This window comes from Citrus sinensis, chromosome 5 (assembly GCF_022201045.2).
Source record: "Citrus sinensis cultivar Valencia sweet orange chromosome 5, DVS_A1.0, whole genome shotgun sequence".
NCBI lineage: Eukaryota > Viridiplantae > Streptophyta > Magnoliopsida > Sapindales > Rutaceae > Citrus > Citrus sinensis.
The window spans coordinates 34,805,085-34,828,226 of NC_068560.1; the positions used below are offsets into that span (position 1 = coordinate 34,805,085).

Genomic DNA, 23,142 nt, shown 5'->3' on the forward strand with positions numbered 1-23,142 from the left:
TTGGTTCGATAAACGAAGCGATTCTTCAATGATAATTTGACACATGGCGCTACTTGGGTGCTTTCAGATGGAGTGCTTTCTCTTGGGGACTTTTAGGGGAATTTTTTTCTTCTGTGTTTTTTTTTCACAGGCTGATGGTGGGGTATCTTAAATGATTCTTTTTCTTTTAATTTTTTTTTAATGTGAAATCAATTGATTCTATGTTTCTATGCTTGGATTAATATTTAAATTTCAAGAAAATTTCTTTCAAAAACCAAAATATTAATGCATCATATAAATTTAGTAACTTTGGTCAATCACATTAATTAATGCTTAAGGTATGGTTACAGCTAGTAATTTTATTTCACAATAAATATAATTTAAATTGGACAAACTTTTAAAGATCTTCTATTATTCACACAATAATTTTAAATAAATACATAAACAATTCACAATATATCAACTTTATGGGAGTCTCAGTATTTTTTTAACATAGATAGTCAATGAAATAATTATATATAAAATAATTTATTTGGCTGCAAATTTGTAGGTTGGATTTCAATTGCGCGGAGTTTTTAATTAAAGTTGACTTTGACATTGACATTATTATATATTTTTAACATCCTAAGACAAGAACAAGAACAAGAACAAACGTATGAATATACACTTAATGGTTTTGATTGATTAAAGATATCGAGATAATTAAATTTAAAGTAGCGACAAGCAATTAATTAATTAAATTATACTTTTCCCAAAAGGAATATGAAGATTCTTATCAATTTTTATAGTTGACTTATCTCACGCCTTATGAAAGCTTTAAAATAATGAAATTAATTAAGAAATCCACGGTATGACACAGGTCCACATGAAATTATACACACCCTTTTCATCTGTTACGATAACATTATTATTATTATTATTTTGTCTGAACCACGAGGTGGTCTTGAGTGAGCTCCAACTGTGAGAGGTAACTTTAAACCCGTACCACAATTCAGACTAATTCCCGCTCGCACCCAGTCGACCCGTAAGAGCTAAAGTACTGGTTAAAGTGGTGATTCCATGCGAGAGCGGGACTTGAACCCCTAACCTCTCTTAAGGAGTGAGAGTGCCGAACCACTCACACCATCCAACTTTGGTTATTGAACCCACAACTTTGGTTACGATAACATTATTGAATCCACAAAATTTATAACATGATGAATTGATGAATTTATAATGTGAGATCCCCTACTTTAATAAAATTAGGAGATTTAACTCCCAACATTCAAATAATGTAGGGCGCATGCAAAATATACAACACAAAATGTACGACTCCCAAGGAGACTTTGTCTTATACATGTCATGGCAACATGTAGATAGCCATACAAAATAACCAGTGAGTATTAAGCAATACTCAGTTTCTGCTGATCGAAGTAAATAAGCTCCAGTGCATAGCAATCTGCTGGTGACCTTTCTGCTCGTCTATCCAGTTTTACTGCATTTACCCATAAGCTTTCTCATAACCGTTTTCTGCCCTAGCAATGTCAACGATTAAAAGCTTTAAGCACATTGAATAATGTTCATTTGAAACCTATTACAAACTTTACTAATGTTTAGATTGAGTTTCTGTGGCTTTAATGTAAAGCTATTGTGGCACGAAATCACTAGCTATTAAGTAAAAGTGGTTGGCTAATCGGTAAACTTTAACTGTCAAGTAAATTTTAGCTTTGATTACATAACAAATTTGAGAACATTCATCAAAGTATCGTTGTTTTTGTATTTAATTCCTGCCTTGTGTGTTTCTTCCTGAAAACAATTATTAGAATCCTAACAACCTCCCACAACTACAGTGAGTTCATTCACCATTCCACTATTAACAGAAGAGACGTAAATTCTGTGTTCCAATATCGAAGAGAAAAACTCACAGTTTGTCTACAAGTTAAACATGAAAGCATGTTTCTGAGACTTGCCTGTTACCACTATTAAATAAGACAAGGTAGATTGGATCTTGTGAACTAAGGCGGAACAGCTGTAGGACAATGTATGCGCATGTAGTGATGCTGAAACATGGAAAGAATTACATATCAGAACCAGTTTCAAAATACTTGATCTTGAACCAACAAATTAAACCACTTAAAATATACTCATAACTGTCAGATACAATTTTCTATTTTTCTGCTAAGTACTGCCGCAATGTAGGGGATACTTTGCATTGACTCCAAAATTCATAAGATTATAACATTAGATAAAAGCATACTCCAAACAAAGGATATAATATAAAATTATGCAGAACAAAAATACCTGCCAAGACATATGAATAGGATTATCCAAAAGAATGCACCAACCCAACTTGATTCTTTGTAGGCAACCCACACCTGTAATAATTTACAATAGGATATTAGAAAATTGACTAAACTTGTTTTGCACGAAAGTGGAACGTACCGACAGAGCCGCAACATTGATATAGAAGTCAATTAGGGTTGCTATCATCCACCTGCAGGCAATTTAGCAACTCATTAGATTCAAGGGAAACTGACAGGCCCGAAAATGGTGTAGAAACCAGATATTATGTGCACTAATGCACTGACGCGGACACCTGCTACCATAAATTTTATGCTATCTACGCAAGTACAAGCATTGTCAGCCACAAAAAGAAATGTTCCAGCACATGTATCGCTTGATACTTGAGAAATCAAATGAGGCAGATACAACTATAAGATATTAATTATACTATGCTGCATGCTCTTATTACCCAATTATTGATTCTATCGTCCTTCAGCATCAATTATTATGAGAGGCGGCTGAATTTAGAGCATAATTAAAACAAACACAGTTGAAGACACTTGTTCTTAGCGTCGGAAAACAGTAATTCCTCTTTTCACCCTGGAGAACATTCAAATATGCTAACATTCTTTGACATGTGATCTGACATACTATGGAAAGAAAACAAATAAAGTTGCAAAGAGAAACTTACGGAGTCAAGAGCTCTTTGCGAAAAGGAGAACCATCAGTTAAGAGAGTGTAAATCAGAGTGCCCAACATCAAAAAACCCAAAACACTGAAAACTATTCTGGCAATCACAACAGAGGAGCTTTTCCCTTCATGTTCCAAGCTATCCCTAGCCAAGAACATTTTGTAATTTAAGAGAAATTCAATTCAACTATGATAAATAATACACTCAGAAAAATTGTGTTCTGTTTGGTAGAAAGCAACCAGAGTTCTAGCGCTATATCAACAGAATTATCATATATCCAGTTAGTTTAAATAGCAAAATGATGGAGGCTGAAATAGTACAAAATAGATGTGACAGAATACAAATAGAAGTGAACTGTAAGATGAAGGAAAAACAGAAATTAGAAATTACTTCATATGTCCTGTATATTAATCTTCCAATTCTAATACTCTTCATTAGTCCCATGACTAACTTATGATTATAAGGAACTGACTCTGCCACAGAGGCAGCTGTAAAATGCCTCAAGCCTTCACCAGTCAAGATAAGCTTTCATGAAATCATTTCTGCTGAGTAACTTTCTATTCATCAACTTCACCAAATGCAAGAGCATATAGTATGCCTGAAGGTCTTTGTACATACCTGCTTGAATGCCGCAATAGAGCATGGTATATTGGATCTTGTAAAGATTCTTGAGATGACAATTTGAGAAATTGGACAAAAATGTAGGCACATGTAGTGATGCTGGGGGAAATGGAAAGAGGAATGAAAACTTTTAGTAACTTGTTAAATGCAAATATCTATGTATATATTACATAGCATCTTTTGGTTGCATATGTGGAAATTCAACAGATTTAAATAATTACCAAAAGCTAATAACAAATGTCAGTTGTAGTCAATAGCAATAATTAAGATGACAACTTAAAAAAATTGTTGGAATGGAGAGAAATCAAATGCAACGTCCATCTGTCGAATGTAGATAATAGTAAACCAGCAATCATCACTCCAAGATTTGACTAAAGTTTGAAATATAGCAATCAAGGCAAAATCAAATTTAAACAAGAGAAATACTAGAGCTACAAACTGACATTGCTTTATCAAGGCCACAATTTGCATATTATTTATTTACTTTTAGTCCCAAGAAAATATGAGACGTGTGGCAATGATATAACACTCTCATGTCAGCTTGAACAAATAGAGTTTGTATTTGTAGCATTACATTTAGAACAATGATGAAAATGTCGATTAAACAATTCATTCTCTCTATTGTGGGAAATGACTTGGGACGAAATTTGCAAATCCCAATCTCATCCCGTATATGCAAATAGAATAAAAAAATGTCTCATTCCCGTCCTTTTATTTTTTATGGGACAAAAATTTGTCCTAATCCCGTCTCGTTAAATATCTTGTCCCATCTCATTATCCTGAACAATCCCAAATGTAAATAAATAAATTCTGACTTTTTTCTTTTAAGGATTATCATAATTTAATATAGCAAAATTCTTAAATAAATACAAAGTAGAATAATCAAATAATAGTTTTATTTTGACTACATGCATGTTCGAATATAATCTTATGCTAATATTTTTAAATTGCCTATTTGCTTCCATTGCACATGCATTAATATTAAGACTTACGATTCAAAAACTATAGATTTGGATAGAAACCAACTTCATTCATTTTAAAATATCCAATGATTCAATAAAATAATAATAAATCAAACCAACAAGGTTGACAAAGGGATGGAATGGGACGGGAATGGAAATTATCCCCAAAAATTAGCAATCCGAGAGAGTGAATGAAGAAAAGAATTTTGAGAGTTTTTTTAATCAAAACTCCTGAGTGAAATTCTTGCGAGGTGTGAGTGCTTTTTGTAAACATTGTAAACTATTTTTCCCTTAGTAAAAGATCTGCAGCAGCTCCGGAGACGTAGGCATAATTGGCCGAACTCTATTATCAATTTGTGTGTGTTATTATTACAGTTTTATTTTACTTTCTTGCAAATCTGATTATAGGGAAATCTTGTGCTCAATGATTTCCCAACAGAAAAGCTCCTCACAATTAAAAGCAACTGTAGAATTAGCAGAGAGCATAAGAATGAATTATGCGAGAATGTGAAATTCTGTACATCACATGGAAACACAGAAGAAACTATGCTATTTAGGTTCTATGTGAAGAAATTATGCAAGTTAGAAGGAGATAACAAAGCATACCTGCCAAAACAAACAAGCAGTATTACCCATAGCATTGCACCAATCCAATTTGATTCCTTGTAGGTAACCCAAGTCTGTTGCAATAACGAAGTATATAAGTAAACATAATACTGTCCAACGAGCTAACCCTATCACAGAATTCTTATAAGGATCGCGTGCAGCCGTGCACTGCCCATTGCTACATAAATACCAAATAAAGTCATGAATGAGCACCAAAAATCAATAAAAGATTATGCAATTAATAAGGATCAACCGAACATTTAAGCGAATAGAAAAGGATTTATATACGAATATTACAAGATAAAAATAGATGAGACCATGAATCTGCACCAGCATATGTTTCACACATATAACACCAGAAACGATTCACATCACAAAATTACATTACTCGACACTGGCTATCAATAGTTTTTCTTTTTTCTTTTCCCCCCTTTCATGAATAATGTATCAATACATTGGAGTTGACAAATTTTGTTTTTCACAAAAATTTGAGATCCAAATTTTGATAAAATGCCAACGTCTGCAGCTAAGAATTTTTACTCTAACAAATGTTCCCCAAGATTTCTCAATTGAATATGCAACTACTTGTCATGTTGAAAAATGAAACTCCTAAACACAAAATCACTTTTTGGACAAAAATCCCACGCCAAAAACGAACGCCATTAATTCAAACGAGAATTGTACAGAGGTTGTTAGTCACCATAAACGAAACAATGAATAAGCCTAACAAAAATTTAACACTACTATGAGTCTTGTTAAAAAAGTAACAAAAAAAATTAAAATTGACATACCGCCAAAGGTACAACGTTGATGAAGAAATCAACTAAAGTCGCCGCCATCCACCTGAAAGAAGAAAAACAAAATCAGATTAATTAAAACACTGACAATTTTTCAAATATTTAATGGCAAATTAAATTCAGAGTGAAAGTAGAGTACGGAGTGAGGAGTTCTTTGCGAAAAGGAAGGCCATCAATGGAGATTGTGTACGTGAGAGTAGCTGTCATCACGCAACCCAATACACAGAACAGAGTTTTAAGGCCATTTGCTAAAGTAATGATCGCCATTCGACTTGCTTAATTTTGCTTCCAGCTTCTCAGAGAAACAGAGTGGCCACGGCTCTGTTCTGAAAGTACAACGAATCGTTATGGAAAAAAAAATGTGGGGGAGGGGACGTCCACGTCCCCACGCGACAAACGACAGTTCCACGTCACCTTCGATCTCCCAAGCGTAGTTCGGGGTACTTTTTAATTTTGTCCCAATTTTTTTTCCGAATTGTCATTTCAGAATGAAACTAAATCAATTTAGTCATTTATGTCCTCTATGTTTTCAAAAGCCATGTAAAACGGAAATGAATTATCAAACGATTGACTGACATACAAATTTGTAGGGTTACAGGTCTCAACGCACTTGAAATGTATAGAACAAAACTTAAAACATGGTTTGCATGGTAGTGAATTTAATTCAATGTACATTAGGAATAAGAAAATCCCGGAGAATACTGTTGTTTACTTTCCAGAGCTTTATCTTAATCCTCTAATTGATCATTTGTGCTGGGACTTGACCATTTCGCCACACGTTGGCCAGCTTCCAAACCCTGTAGATTTAACAATTAATTTGGAACCCTATTGCGGTTTTAATGTTCCCCTTTCAAGTCTGCAAGATTCTAATTAGACTACAATTAATCATCTTACAAACCTCCTCCTGCCAATCAAACTTAATTGTTATAAATGCTAGTATTATCGTCTGAACACCGATCCCACCAAAAATCAACCCTGCCCATAGGCCCTGATAGATGAACATATAGAAAAAAAAAATGCACATAACATTAATTTTTGCATTTTCTTCAAGAAAACAAGATCATAGTTATTATGTGAAAACGGAGGGATCAATGTGGCTTTTCAAATTATCACAACACCCAAGTCGAACACCAATCAATATATAAATACTATACAATAATTTGGTGATAATTTTATAAATAATTGTCCCAAATAACTTTAAAAAAATATTACTGCAAAAGAGAACACCAATCATTGATGACTGTGCTACAGACACCATTGTTGCAAATTTTACTGCTTTCTAATTCCCGAGAAATGCTAAGTAGCGGGAGGGACCAGAGAAGGACGAGAGAAACGGCATTCTCTCCTGCCGTTTCCTCCTCTCGTTTCCTCTCACTTATTACACATAAAAAAAAAGAAAGAAATGATCAAATGAATAAACAAATGAAAAAGTCAAGGAGAGAGGAAAGCTCTCTTTCACTTTTTCACTTCCCCCCACGTTTCACTTTTCTCTCTCCTTGAATTTTTCACTTTCCCCCACGTGAAACTTTCCTCTCTCTTTCACTTTCATTTTCCTCCATTTTCGTCAGTTCTCACGCAGCTACACTTTCAGGCTTCTTCTCACGCAGCTTCACTTTCAGGCTTCTTCTCACGACCTCCTCCCTCTTTCCCTCTCCCACATCTTTCTCGGCAAAGATTAAGTGAGCAGTGGCTTTTTTCAGTTTATTCTTTTTGTTTTAATTTTTTGTTACGTGAAAGATTTGGCGTGGAATTTAAGTGTGTTATGAAAGTTAAGTTCTTTTTGTTTTAATTTTTTGGTATGAGAAAGATCTGGCGTGGAATTTAAGTGTATTATGAAAGTTAAGTTTGTTTTTTTTTGTGCTGTTGCGGGATCTCGTTGTAATTTAAGCTTCTGAAATTTAAACAATGTAAATTTTGTTGCGGGTTATGTTATGAATTTTGTTTTATTTCAACTTTGGTGTTTATGTTGTGAATTTTGTTGCGGGTTATGTTATGGTATGCAGAATTTATTTCAATATTATTTGTTTTAGAAATTTTGGTGGGTCTCGTTGGAACCTCCGATTTTGTTGCGGGTTATGTTACGAATTTTATTTTATTTGGTGTTTATGTTGTGAATTGCCGTCATATGTTGTGGGTTATATTATGAATTTTATTTTATTTCAATATTATTTGTTTTAGAAATTTTGTAAATTTAATTTTTATGAAACTGAATATAAATGTTAATTATTTTATAGGAATGGAAAATTTTGAAACTGAGCGTGTAGTTGAAGATGTGTCATTGGAAAAATTTGAGCCAACTCTTGGCATGTTATTCGATGGTTATGAGGAAATGTTTGAGTTTTACAAAGCATACGGTAGACAAAAAGGGTTTCCCGTGAAGAAGTTAACAAGTAAGAAAGGGAGTGACGGGACTGTAAAATAGGGGACATTTGCATGTGGCCGTAGCGGCAAAGCAGATAGTAGATCAAGTAATATGCTGAAGTTGAAGCCTGTTGTGAAAACTGGTTGTGAAGCTAAAATCGGAGGTTGTGTAAATGAAGAGGGAAAATGGATTCTTTGAACTTTAAACCTTCAGCATAATCATGGATTGAGTCCAGACAAAGCAAGATATTTCCCTTGTAACCGTAGAATTAGTGCAAGTGTAAAAAAACGAATTGAAATGAATTATTCTGCGGGAATTAATATTGCCCAAAATTTTAATTCTATTGTTGTCGAAGCTGGTGGGCATGAAAATGTGTCATTTTTAGAAAAAGATTGTAGAAATTTTGTTGATAAAGCAAGACGATTACAACTTGGAGAAGGAGATGCTATGACAATTTTAAAGTACTTCGAGACAAAACAAGCTGAATGCGATAGTTTTTTTTTTAGCATTGATTTGGATGAGCAAGATCGATTGAAGAATGTATTTTGGGCAGATCGGAGGAGTAGGGCAGCTTATAAATATTTTGGAGACGTTGTAACATTTGACACAACGTATCTTACGAACAAGTATGATATGCCGTTTGCCCCTTTTATTGGAGTTAATCATCATGGACATTCTATTTTGTTAGGATGCGAATTGATTTCTCACGAGGATACGGAGACTTTTACGTGGCTATTTGAGGCATGGCTATCATGCATGTCCGATTCTCCTCCCATTGGTATTATTACTGACCAAGATAAAGCAATGTAAAAGGCAATTGAGCATGTTTTTCCTACAACTAGGCATCGATGGTGTTTGTAGCATATAATGCAGAAGGTGTCTGAGAAGTTAGGGGCTTTTAAAGAACGTGAAGGTATTATTTCTTCGTTACTTTCTGTTGTTTATGATTCGTTGAGCCCTGCTGCATTTGAGGAAGATTGGAATGACATGATTACAACATATGATTTATGGGATAATGCTTGGTTAAATGGTTTATATGATGAGAGATATCGCTGGGTTCCATGCTATTTAAAAGACAGTTTTTGGGCGGGAATGTCAACAACGCAGCGAAGTGAAAGTATGAATGCTTTTACGGTCTTCTGCCCATTCAAATTTTTTACATCCTCTATATTTCCAAAATTTGCGATTTAGATTCTTTGTAGTACGTGACGTGAACAACTCCATTTGTTCACCGCATTCGTTACATATTTGTAATGAATTCCGAGTTTCATTTGTACTAGATGACATCGTCATTCATAAACTACTTAAACTACCAAAAAATAAAAAACAACAGGCATACAATCCTGGAAGTTAAAAACAGAGCAAAGCAAAAATTACAGCAACCATGCAATTCATAAACTACTTAAACTGCCAAAAAATAAAAACCACCAGACATACAATCCTGAAAGTTAAAAACAGAGCAAAGCAAAAATTACAGCAACCATGCAATTCATAAACTACTTAAACTGCCAAAAAATAAAAAACACCAGGCATACAATCCTGGAAGTTAAAAACAGAGCAAAGCAAAAATCATATCCAAAGATATCTGATTCCACATATTATTTTACCAAACAATTACATTTTTCCACTTCATATGACAAGAACAAACAAACCATTATATCCCAATTGACAGGAACCAGAAATTTCAAACAAATGTTCAATAAACCATCATGCCCTCAAATTCTTTTCTTTATTCACTCTCTCAGATTGCTAATTTTTGGGGATTAATTTCCATTGCTATCAATTAGCCTATTTATAAGCTCGGAGCACAATTTATAGCCACACAATTTCCTTCACCTGCTAAGCACCATACTCAGGACATATAGCCTAATTTTTCCACACAAAAACAATATTAAGTTCTCTGCGTGGATGTCAAGTTATTTCCCATAATAAAGAATGAATTGTTTAATCAATGTACTCCTACCCAATTTTATTGAAAGGAGAATTGAGTCCCAGCACACTCAAGGAAACTTAAGTGCATGGCGCCAGTGAGACATGAGCCAATTGGCTGGATTTTAAGTGTAACGCAGTAACGCTTAAACTTTCAAAATGAACAATATTAAAAAAAAAACAGATGAATAATATTACAGACACGACTTCTCAAAAACAGGCTAACCAAAGACGTTTTTTAATTTTTATTTCTGCGATTAATATCAAACAACAAATGAGATACCTCGGGGGAGGACGAACATCTAGCCAGCAGCCCCTTCGTTAAAGAACTTTAGCCGAGAAAAAAATAATTACTACTGCAAAGGTAATCAAGAACTTTAGCCGAGAACTTTAGCCGTGAGGGATCTGGAAGCGTGAGGCACGCCGGAAGCCGTGAGGGATCTGGAAGCGTGACGCACGCCGGAAGCCGTGAGGGATCTGGAAGCGTGAGGCACGCCGGAATCCGTGACGGAGCTTCTGGAAGCGTGAGGGAGAGAGAAGCTGTGGGAGAGGGGAAGAGGGAGGAGGTCGTGAGAAGAAGCCTGAAAGTGAAGCTGCGTGAGAAGAAGCCTGAAAGTGTAGCTGCGTGAGAACTAACGAAAATGGAGGAAAATGAAAGTGAAAGAGAGAGGAAAGTTTCACGTGGGGGAAAGTGAAAAATTCAAGGAGAGAGGAAAGTGAAACGTGGGGGGAAGTGAAAAAGTGAGAGAGAGCTTTCCTCTCTCCTTGACTTCTTCAATTGTTTATTCATTTGATCATTTCTTTTTTTTTTTTATGTGTAATAAGTGAGAGGAAACGAGAGGAGGAAACGGCAGGAGAGAATGCCGTTTCTCTCGTCCCTCCCGCTACCTAGCAGCACTCCTCATTCTCAGGTCCAAGTTCATCGGCAACCCTAATTCTGTAATGTAATTTTACGAAGAAGAAATAAATCTATCAAATGCTATCAAAAGACCCTGGCATCCAACAAAGAAAGCACGGTTAGTGAGGTTTTAATTTTTTTATTTTCAACTTAACTGAAGGGATAAGCTTTGAAAAAGAGAAAAGAAAATTAAACTATATACCTCTAATCTAGTAAAATCTATTAAATTGCAATTTGCAAAGTCATGGTTATTAAAATAATTATAGAAGAATGAGATATGTGCAGTTGAAAATAGGTATCCTGTTGCAACTAAAGAACGCAATATGAATCATCATCTGCCACCCAGTGATACTCATGCCGCAAAAATTATTGTAAATTTATTTAATTATGGTCAGTGATGAAGTTTTTGCTGGAAAATTGATGCCTCCGAAAGAGATTAAGCAAAGGAATCCGACGGGTAATCAAAATACCAGACTGCCGAGGCATCCACATCTGAAGTCGCATTCTTTACGTACCCTGTTATTAGTATCAACATTCTATAGTACCAAACTTTCCAAGCTGCCAAAAAGTTTTCAAAACTTTGTAACCAAAGCTGGCATATAAGATAGTTTAATTTTCTACTGATGACTGCGCTGTAATATCTCACCAAAGCATGACAACCAGAAGCTGCAGATAATTTAACAAAATCCAAGAGCCCGGAAAAGGCTTGCACAGAGAAGCCAGTCCAAGTTAAAGGAAGGGCATCCACCAAACACAGTGTATCCATACAACCCAATTACCCAAACCCACCAAGACATATCAAATGAAACAGCAGCTCCAAAATCTAGAACATGAACAAATACCAACTTGTGAAAATATTGAGCACTAGCCCTACTGCATAAGTGCATGATATCACTTTATTCTTGATCCGACTCTGCAAGATTGTTTGTAATGGGAACAAAAAGGCATAGCTGAAATGCACTGGTAACATCCACAAAGCCACAAATCCTGAAAGCTTAGCTACATCCTCAGGCTGTCCTAAATATTTCAAAATTGGTGTTGTAAGGATGTAGGTTGGTAGCAGCAAGAAGCAACACAAGATTAGTACAATCCATGATCTTTGCATGTAAATACCCAACATGTGTGTGTGTGTGTGTTTTTTTTTTTTTTTCTTTTGGCCCCGAAAGCTTGTCTGCAAAGTGTATCCAAAGCGCTTGCCATTCCCAACTAGCTAGTCTCAAAAGAATAAAAACCGAAAAAAAAAATGTCAAAGTGGATAATAAAGAAAAAAAAAATTCTTGGATACTCTTGATGTACTAAAGTAGCGAGGGAGCCGCATAGGAACGAGCATGAGCACCCACCCCATCTGGTACCACGGTGGGCTTTATTTTTGCCGCTGCATTGCACCCCTTCTATAAGATTATTGACTTGCGAACGTAGAGATAGAGGTATAGATTATTACCAGGAGGCCGAAACTGAAGCCAAAGATGACATTATTTGCTACAGAAATGGCTGCAAGTTGAACATCGCCAAGGCGACCACCAAAAGCCTGGATGGCAATGTTGGTAGAATAAGCAGCTACAAGGCTCAAAATTGCAGGACCTGCAATGCGCCATAGTTTATTTGACTCCACCCAGACCATTGTCACTAGGCCCTTGTTTTGCTTATTATCATTTTATTCAAATTCTGGTGACAAAGATTCTGGTAATTAACAAGACTTAGATTTAGATGTTAGAAACTAACGGAATACGAACTATGTAATTAGAGATGCCGGCCGAAATTTATACCTGGCATTTTAAAATTATCGGATAACTCGAGAATGACCTTCTAACCTCTCACTCGATCAATATATTTGAAGGCTGTCACCGTTCAAGCAGGTAATTGAGAAAATTAATGGTTCTATTATATAACTCTCGTTCTCTCAAGCAGTTTTCTTACGGAGGTCAATAGATGTTTAAATTTAAAAGAATGTCAATCATGGATGTACATTGATTGTATTAATTAACTTATTTCTTGCGATAAATAGTTTAAGCTCATAAATTGTTATTAGACCAACGAAATACAATAAAAGACATTCTATCACAAGGATAATGATTCAATGAAAATAAGTTAAGTTTTTACTGAACAGTGAATCAATAGTTATTAAATAAGAGAAAAAAAATAAAACTACAAAATAAATCTTGACTCTTAATTCTTAGCTTAGCGAAAAATAAGCTCAATACTGAACCTTAATCCATATCACAATTGTTCTTCGAACACCCAATGGATACGAAGGAGAAAATATCACAGATTTTGTCTGCAAAGGCAAATCCTTAAATTTTGGAGGGCTTAAAGAAAAATTTTGCTGTGTCTGATTAGTGTTAATGTATTTCTAGACACTTGGTGTCAATAAAGTAGAATAGCTTTATGGCACAAAATAGCATATTTGGCTCAAAGTTGGATAAATTATTTAGATGGACATTAATTACCACGCACGAGTTAATCTCAACTGTTGAAAGTATAAATGATCCAAGCAATAATCTATACCTCCTTCGAAGTCGGTCGGAGATGATAATATAGCCACCAATGGCTCAAAGATGATTAAAACAAATACAAGCATTCGATTCAAAACCAAAAGCAGTACAACACAACCCCCGAGTTAAATCTCATCGAGGTACTCTACAACTACAGTTTTAAATTATGATCAAGCTTGCCTCAAGTTCTGAGCTTAAGGGGTACAATTTCTACAAAAAAAAATGGCTATGAATCATGATTGCCAAAATAAAAAATGAAGAATTAAGCAACAAAATCAACAGCAACTACTCCACTAACTAGTATTGCCTCCAGCTTAGCATGCACAACCACCTCTTTGCTCATTCTCTGAAGGTGCCTCAGGGATACCCTGGAAATATCTGCAATCACATGTAAAAAGAATACAGATCATCAATTGAAGTAGTTTACTGGAAACAAGGAAATGAAGACCATGGCTCCTAGGCATTAATATACATTATGTTCGCACACTGCTGGCTACTACAACAGAGATTAAAAGAGACAAACATGGTAGATTTTTCTTACCATCAGAAACGATGGAGGATTAATGTTAAAATCACAAGGAAATATTTAATTGTTAATAAACTAGAAAGAAAAGGAGATCCCAAGAAAATATAAATAGTAAATTTCTCACACACCACTTTCAAACATACTTATATTTTAGGAAACCACACCACCTGCACCACTGTAGCCCACAATCATAGTTCAGCCAAAAACACAATGCTAAGCATCTCACACATAGAAGGACAAGCATGAAAATACCCACAATTTGCATTCCACAACTTCACATTGAAGAATAAAAGAAACATACGTGAATTGAAGGAAAAAAACAGTAATTCGTCAAGCTCTTTTGGCACCCATCAAATGTAACCTTTGTTCAGAAAATATTCTAAGAATGATTCCAATAGCTATTAATATAAGATGCATCATCAAACTTTGACAAAAGCACTAAATCTCAGGTGGCAACTACCGAATCTCCTAATAACTAGGTGTCACAGATACAAATATGCTAATAAGAATGAGAGAGAACATCCTTGAACAAATGTCAGGCCAAACAAACTTATAGATTGCACCTTTATAGTTAAAAATATGCGCTTAACTACTTCCAATCATCCATCTTATCTCTGCTTGCCTTTCCTAAAGAAAAAGTTCTCTTCAACACCCACCATTCACCCATCAAGCAACCACCAATAAGCCCAATTAAATTTGTCTAATGGATATCTAGAACCAGTTTTGTAACACCCTAGGCGAATCCCACATCGGCAAAGCACGGGAGAGATGCTGGGTTTATAAGGGGTGATCCACACCTTAATTGGCAAGACGCGTTTTGGGGTGTATGGGCGCCCCAAGAACAAATCCGTGCGGGCCTTGTTAAGGCCCAAAGCGGACAATATCTTGCCAGATCTGGGTTGGGTCATGACATTGTGGTATCAGAGCGGCTCCGCGTGTCCTCTTGAGCGATGGTGGGGCAAACCTCAGCGAGGACGCTGAGTCCCCAAGGGGGGGTGTATGTAACACCCTAGGCGAATCCCACATCGGCAAAGCACGGGAGAGATGCTGGGTTTATAAGGGGTGATCCACACCTTAATTGGCAAGACGCGTTTTGGGGTGTATGGGCCCCCCAAGAACAAATCCGTGCGGGCCTTGTTAAGGCCCAAAGCGGACAATATCTTGCCAGGTCTGGGTTGGGTCATGACAAGTTTTTTTAACTTCCCAATCTTAAAAACATACTTCTAAAGTAGATCAAAGATTGAAGCCCATAAAGTGTGAAATAAATGTCCTTGCTGTTTGATTCTTTAAAATATTTTTTGTTCATTCTTTACAAGTGTCTGTTTCCCTCCCCAAGAGAAATAATAGAAACTAGAGGATATAAATGGAAGGTTGGATTACAGGCAAGACATAGGTGAAGAGAGGCTAAACTAGCTCCAGTAATCATACTGAATTTTGGATTATGATCGTATTGACTGTACATTTACCCATACATATATATCCATTTCTAGTTGGACAGTTTTGTGCAGCCCAATTAAGACACTGTAAAACTACATAAGTTACTGATACCCATCTGGTTATGGGTGGGTATGGGCAGGTCAGAAGGTACGAGGGAGTTGCCACCTCTGACCATAGCAGAGAATGCAACCACACCCCCCACATTCCTTTACATTCACAAATATTACAATGAAAATGGAGCAATTCTGTGATTCCTTTTTTTTTTTTTTCTATAGGAGTCTATACACATATATGTCTTTTCAAACAAATGGCATAGTTGGATCTTTATTCAACAAAGCAAATTTATTGTAAAAGATAATCTTGACCATACAACAAGACAAAAATAATGTTAGTATTTTGATAGGTTATTTATACTGAAAGTTTGTGGAGCGCTTTAGAGGGAATATGAGTTAGAAGGGTCTGACTGAAATAGCTTTAGAAATTTCTGTCCAAAGTACACAAACTAAAACCCAAGCCCCAATAAGTGTTTTCGAGTTAGATTGGATTTGTACACAAACTAAAACCCCAAGCCCCAATAAGTAATCATGCTCATCATGTTCAAATAAAGGGCAATAACTTACATGTCTTGTTCACGCTCATTGGCTAGAGCAGCTCTTGCAATAGACAAGAATGCAGCATCAACATTGACATCCTCCTTTGCTGAGGTCTCAAAGTAAGGTATGTTGCCTTTGGAAGCACACCAGTCCTTGGCTTTCTTCTCAGACACCTGTACAGGCATCAATTAGATCAAACAAAAGAAAAGAACATAGAAACATGTCCACGGTAGAAACTTTTCCAGACTTACCACTCGACTGTTCCCACCATCGATATCAATCTTGTTTCCAAGCAATATAAAGGGAAACGTCCTTGGATCAGCTGGGTTAGCCTGGGACATAATAAGAATGGTAACAATGTTAACAATGAAACAATTCAAGAATGTATCAGCTAGAACATGAATGAAGGCAACAAATAAAGCAAGAAGCCATGAACCACCAGATACCTGTTTAAGAAACTCCTCGTGCCAATTGTCAAGAGTATCAAAAGACTTCATAACATTGACATCATAAACTAGAACACAGCAATCTGCCCCTCTGTAGAAAGCAACCCCAAGACTCTGAAATCTCTCTTGTCCAGCTGTGTCCCAAATCTATGAACACAACACAACCATTCAACATCACAAAACTCCACATCAAACTCTTCAAAATCAACATTCAAATTCCATTTGATAAAAAAAGAAAATAGAAAAATCGACACCCACTTGTAGCGTGACAAGCCTATCATCAATTTGGAGTTCTTTAGTGACAAAATCAGCTCCAATTGTAGCTTTATACTGCTGACTAAATTTCTTATGCACGTATCTAATAAAAGCAGTCAAAGGCCACAAAAATACCACCAATCCAAAAGAAGGTCCGCAAATTACTCCCAAAGTAAGCCAAATCCCAGTCAAACTCAGAACTTTCCAGATATCAAAAAGTAAAATAAAAGCAACCTAATTCAATCACAATGTACAGTGAAATCCTTCATAAAGACCAACAACAATAAACAATATTTCTTTTCAGTTTTCGAAACACCAACTTCATTAGGGAAAAAAAATTGCAAAATAAATATGAAATATAATATTTAATCTACCAGCAAAACACCCAACAAAAACATAAATTTTTAAAATACAGATTTTAGAGATCTTAAATAACATAATTGGTCCAAAGGATACTGGTTCATCAGCGACGTCTTGCCGACTCTGACATTAACAAATTGAAAGTAAATAAATTGTAATGATTTCACACAAAACCATGAAAAAAATTAAATAATCAAAATAAAATCACCCTAAGAAAAAGAAAAAAGAAAATTTACCCACTGTCGCCAAGAACGATGACCTTGAGCAAAGTTCGTCTACGTGACATGGCGCTAATTCAATAATAATCAAAACTTCAATCTTCAAAATCTTAATTGATTTTTTCTCTTTTTTTTTTTTCTCTTAACAATTCATACGCATATGTTAAGAAATATTAAATGGAATCTGTGTGCTTTTAGGATTCGAAGACAGTTTTTTTCTGTTGTAATTTGTTTTCCGAAGAAAGGAGGAGAAGAAGAAGGAGAAAGCAAAATAAAAAAGGAGCGCCAATTTCGATCTGCTTTTTCTGAAACAAAAAATTAATTTTTTATGCCGGCAAAAAATAATTAATTGACCCAACCCAGCGCGACACATGCTACATAAATATGTAAGTGGGGTCGTTTTGTTAGGCTTTCTCGCCTACTTTCTCGTCGTTTTATGTCTTATAGTTACTGTCGTTTTTAAGATCTTCAATTAACGAAATTTTAACTCATTGTCACAAATTTATCAATTATATGTAAATAATGTTTATTAGCATCGTTAATTTCAACTCTATAAAATCTCCTTTTTTTTCCCTTAATTCGAAATCTCAATCGTTCTATTATTTCAACAATATTTCAAATCACATTTTAAGTGTACATCTCTAAATAACAAAAATAGGAACAATAATTTTCGAGTGTTATTTTTCTTTGAGAAAAAAATATTTACTTATTTATTAATAATGCGGTGTACAGTTAATCATCTTCTAATTATAAATAATATATTGTCCAAGAAACCGATCTAAAATCTCGCGTTTAAAATGTACTTTTCAAGTGCTTTGGACAATCGAAGGGAAAAGCAGTTACTAGATTAGGGAAAAGACCTTTTTATGCGTTTGGACTTTGGATTCAAGTAATCAAAAACTTTTTAGATCACATAATTTGACGTGCGTTCTAACAGAAACACTTCATGGTTATACAACATAAATGTCGGCACTGTGGGGTCAAATCCTTGAGTAAATTAATATTGTATTTTCTTCCTATCGTCTTGTTTATCTTGTTTTATATTATAAAATGATTCCATTAAACATGGAATAAAACAATTTCTTTTAGCAAATTGGAAGTCAATATTAACCATAACATAAGAAACCCAATATCTAAAATCATAATACCAATTTATGCACACTAGTGTTCCTGCCAAATCCTATGGCAACATTTTATGGTAACTAAATAAGTATTGAACAGCTCAAAAAGAATAATCAAGACAGAATTTTTAACTTATAAAGCATTGCCATTGAAATTCTATGATCATCAAAAAGCTAATTGCACACATAATATGAAAGTAATGTTCAATGATCAGAAAGTTGTAGACAAGCCTTATGCAAGTATCTGAAAGCTTCTCATCCACTCAAAACTTCAAAAAGAAAAAGAGAAAAAGTCGCGGTGGCGTCTATTCACCAACCCTATTTCATAAAAAAGTTCCTAGTTCTCTTCCTTATACGAGTAAAAACTATAACTACGCAAGCAATGACCCATGGAGGGAAGTTCCAACCTGGAACGTTTAATTTGTTAATCCATTCAGGACGATCCTTGAATAAGAGTGTTATCAGAAGCGTTATAACTGTTAATCCGAATAAGATCTTGGTCACTGGTTTAATCATGGAATCCTGCATTAGAGAGTGTCAACGAGTAAATAACCAAGCAAGTAACACCGCCTTAATGCTAAAAATATCTTTTCTTTCAGTGAAAAATGTCAGGCATCAGGCATAAGGAGAAAAAGGTACAAAAAATATTTATGCATGTTAACTTATGTCCAGCCACAAGGAATAATACATATGTTGTGTTGTCCAGTCTTCTGAACGCCAACAATTTATAAGGCATTATTATCTAGAAGAAAATCTCAAAAGAAAGCTCTTTCTCAGGCCCCTACTCCCGACTTTTAAGGCGAAAGCATGCATCTCGTCTCATGAACATAAAATAAAACTATGACACATAGGTGCATTCTGACCATGAGGATGATGACTTCACTGTTTTGTTTTCATGCTACTGAAAAAGATGTCAAACATAGTCATCTTGTAACTGACCCCTACTGGTTTGCTACCCAAACGATCCAAGCATGACAGATGTGATGCAGCAAGGTCAAAGTGGTAAAAGAGAGGACAAGATTTTGAAGGTTCAATAAACAAAGCTCAATCAGTAGAAAGAAAAAGTTCAAATAAATAATCAATCATGAAACTCAGCATTATCTTTGACGTCAAATTCCAAAAAGAGTTTAGACAAAGTTGCTCTCAAAGCATGTTGCTAGGTCATAGCTTATGTTCACTCAACTTGAGGATATCTAAGGGAATCTTCAATGCTGCGAAGCAGCAAAAGTTTCTATTTTAGACTCTACAAAACTCCATCTGACCAAAAAGAGCAAACTAGGAAGAAGTTGGACAAATGAGTATCCTTAAGAAACCAAAGGAATAAATCAACAATCATCACTATGAAATTTAATCCAATACTAAAATGAAACAGAATCACTAGTTGTCAAGTAAAACACTTTTAGTTTTTAGCACAACAACTACAAACATACTTTTGGTCCTAGAGAATTTAGTTTTTTCATTTCATACCCCCAAAACTTATCCCACCCCATGCACAACCACAAGCGCAAACACAAATTAGAGATATTTTCCCTTCTCCAAGGTTGTGTGAGAGGGAATCGACCTCTTGCTTCCACTGCCAAACTAATTGGACTATCCCACAGATAATTAAAAATTTTCTAACATTTTCCTATCAATCGAGCAGCTCAATTCAACTCACACTAAATTAAAATTAAAAAAAATTCAAAGATTCAATAAAAAAAAAATGTCTTTGAAAAGAATCACCTGCGGTTCGCCGTCCATGTAAACAACAGAGCCATCCTTGTACCCAAGCATAGACCGTCCGTTCCGCCGATTAAACCGGATCGGAACGCCCCGACCCACACCGGTCGAGAATGCGTAGACCGATTTGAACCCGTACTTGTCTAGAATTTCTCGGACATCGAGCTGGTCCTGATCCCACCCGACCAAGCTCGACTTGAACACGGCGATCGGACCCTCGCCGCGACGGTACAAATGGATCTCGACTTCGGGGACTTTCGTCTTAACGGTTTCCGGAGTCTGGTTCGTGGGTGACCCGTTTGTAATCGGTTTCCTTTCTTCTTCGATTTCTTCGTTTATTAGTTTTTCTCTCTCCATTTCCATGTTGTTTCTAAGCTGAACCTTTTTTTTTTTGGTTCTTTTCCAAATTTAACCCGTATATTTTTTAATTGAGATATTTCAAACACACCCCTAATGTTTTTTATTTTTTCCCAAGAGTTTTACTTTTCCATTTGTATCAAAAAAGGTCTCTGTCCGAGTGTCCGTATCTAGTAACTGGCAGTACAGTAAGTGGTAATGCTGCCTTAATCGAAATGAATTCAGATCCTCCTATCAAAATTTGTATGACTTTTCTAAATTTATTGATAGATGGTAATTATTAAGTTGAAGTGTCGAGATTTATTTATTTGGATCTTATTTTATTAATCTTCAATTCTATATTTTATCCAATTAATAGTGTATTGATACGTAAGTTTTGTACACAAAATGTTTTGTACTCTATCTTTACTTCTTCTTTTTTTGCACCATATATATTTTATGTATTAATTCTTTTTCACGAATATTCAAAAACTTACAACTGCTAAGTTTTTAGCCCGTTTGGAAGTGTGGTGAGGTAGCTGGACTGTCAAAACCTAATTACTAAGGTATTTGGTAATACTTGTAAGTGAGCTTTGGTAGCTTAGTAAATTTTTTTTCCCAACTTATACTCTACAGCTATATTTTTTACTCCACAACCAACTTAAAAACTACAACACCTCACTCCTAAACACAGTTTGTAAAAGAGGATCTGTACAAAAATAAAAATATTTTCATATAATTAGACAAAATTTAAGGGAAATGACTCAGTTTAATATTTCGATGTCTTAGCACTTCAGCAGCATACATAGTGATCCTTTAAGCGCTGTACATAGAGATGATTTAATTATGATGTTTATTACAGTAATAATAATCAAAAGCAGTGGAGGTTCTCAAGACTTTGAAAAAGAAAAAATCGATAGGAATGCGGATCAATTCGGATGAGTACAATAATATTCACCTTAATCTAATCCCAACTTCCAATTTGATTAGAATTTATTCGTCAACATGTTTTAGAAAAAAGATTTATTTTGGTAATGATAAATTATTTATTTTTCAACAACAGCACATTTAAAATTTTAAATTTTAACCGGCACTCGGAATATAAAAGTATGTTGAATTGGAAGCAATGGGCCTGTCTGTTCTCCGCATAGACAGCTTTGTCAAATGTCAATGGTGCTCCTTCCTTTACTTTCACCGACGCTTTTCGGCATCTTTCTAAAAACTAAATGGTGGAGTGGAACTATTTAAACTAAGATCAGTTTGATAATGTTATAATTTTTAAAATAATCACCGCTGTGCTATTAAAAATAATAAAAACTGAAAAGAATTAGTTAAACATTTAATAATAGTTATTTTTAAAAATATTGTAATTTTAAAAACAGTCATATATGTTTAATAAATATTGTTGTTAATTTATTATAAGACTGCAAATAATTGAAAAAGACATAATGTTGAATAAAATTTATTTATACTTTTATAAACATGTATAAATAATAATTTCTTTATTTTGTATATATAATAGTTGACAACTAAAATAAATATTTTTATTTTATTAATTTTATTTTTTATTTTGTTATCTTAATATGATTGGTAATAATAATAATATTTTTAAAATTAATGATTTTATTTCAAAATGAAATAAGGGTAATTTTATTTTTTACAAAATAAGTGAGGATATATATATATAATTGCATTAAGTATAAAATTATCATCAAAATTAAATTTTAAAAAACTATTTCTTTTTCCCTTTTCAAAATCTATTATAGAAATGGGTGATTTTATCAAAAGTGATTAAAAGTTTACTAAACGCTAAAATTAACTCTAAGATTTTAAAAATTACTTTTGAATCTCCCAATAGTAATTACAAATGGGCTCTTTGACGATGAAATCCTTTCTGTGAGCTTAATCTAAGAAAACGATCTCTAAAATTCTCATTGGTCTCATTCTAAATTTAGTTCAACGACGTGTGCATATTTTATGTTGCACGTGGATAGAAAGAAATACAATTACAGAACTAAAATTATAAAAAAACGAAAGTGACTCATTGTCCCAAAATGTTCTTTTTCTTTTAAATTAAAAAATGTACTTTACAAAAAATTTAAAAAAAAAAATCGTGTACTTTTCATTTTTCAGATTAAACAACTTTTGGCAGCAGCACTTGCATAACAAATCCCATAATTATGTTATACACCTTTATATCAATTACAAGTGTAATTGCAATAATAATTACAAATAATATCGAGCCTAATAATGCTTCACTTGAAGTTATCAGTTGGATTTAGAGGTGAGAATTTGAGTGACAATTTATTTATTTAATGCAATTCAAATTAAACGGGTTTTGGTTTGGAAAAATTGGTCTGTTTAATAAATGGATAATTTTGATTTGTTAAATAAAAAAATTGAATTTAAGTTTTTAGTATATAAAAGAATTGATTTCAAGATTGAGATCATTAATTCAATTATTCATTTAGGATTCGTTTGTATTTTACAGGATGTTAATTTTTTTGTTCTTTCTATTTTATTTTACTTAGT

At 34.4% G+C, this 23,142-nt stretch overlaps 3 protein-coding genes across 5 annotated transcripts; all 3 read right to left on the reverse strand.

Annotated features, from left to right (window-relative positions):
- Positions 1–1,164: 1,164 nt before the first annotated feature.
- LOC102612649 (uncharacterized) lies at positions 1,165–6,259 on the reverse strand. Of its 3 annotated transcripts, none has more exons than XM_015528749.3 (9): positions 6,058–6,259; positions 5,913–5,964; positions 5,122–5,195; positions 3,551–3,652; positions 2,933–3,070; positions 2,401–2,452; positions 2,260–2,333; positions 1,929–2,018; positions 1,165–1,493 (listed from the first exon to the last, which is right to left on the reverse strand). In XM_015528749.3, exons 1-9 carry the CDS (start codon positions 6,183–6,185, stop codon positions 1,460–1,462), a joined length of 744 nt encoding a protein of 247 aa, XP_015384235.2. In that variant the 5' UTR covers positions 6,186–6,259; the 3' UTR covers positions 1,165–1,459. The 3 variants fall into 3 exon arrangements, with proteins under 3 accessions (XP_015384235.2, XP_006473151.2, XP_006473150.2); XM_006473088.4 differs by having other exon boundaries at positions 1,165–1,488; positions 2,933–3,076; positions 6,058–6,258; XM_006473087.4 differs by having other exon boundaries at positions 2,933–3,076; positions 6,058–6,258.
- Positions 6,260–13,590: 7,331 nt separating this feature from the next.
- LOC102613154 (ras-related protein Rab7) lies at positions 13,591–17,782 on the reverse strand. Its single transcript, XM_025097103.2, has 7 exons — positions 17,453–17,782; positions 17,313–17,339; positions 16,860–16,959; positions 16,602–16,748; positions 16,407–16,487; positions 16,183–16,328; positions 13,591–13,977 (listed from the first exon to the last, which is right to left on the reverse strand). Exons 1-7 carry the CDS (start codon positions 17,500–17,502, stop codon positions 13,914–13,916), a joined length of 615 nt encoding a protein of 204 aa, XP_024952871.1. The 5' UTR covers positions 17,503–17,782; the 3' UTR covers positions 13,591–13,913.
- Positions 17,783–18,677: 895 nt separating this feature from the next.
- LOC102613439 (uncharacterized) lies at positions 18,678–20,680 on the reverse strand. Its single transcript, XM_006473090.4, has 2 exons — positions 20,278–20,680; positions 18,678–19,077 (listed from the first exon to the last, which is right to left on the reverse strand). The coding sequence occupies exons 1-2, from the start codon at positions 20,635–20,637 to the stop codon at positions 18,874–18,876; spliced, it is 564 nt and encodes a 187-aa protein (XP_006473153.2). The 5' UTR covers positions 20,638–20,680; the 3' UTR covers positions 18,678–18,873.
- Between the last annotated feature and the right edge of the window lie 2,462 nt (positions 20,681–23,142).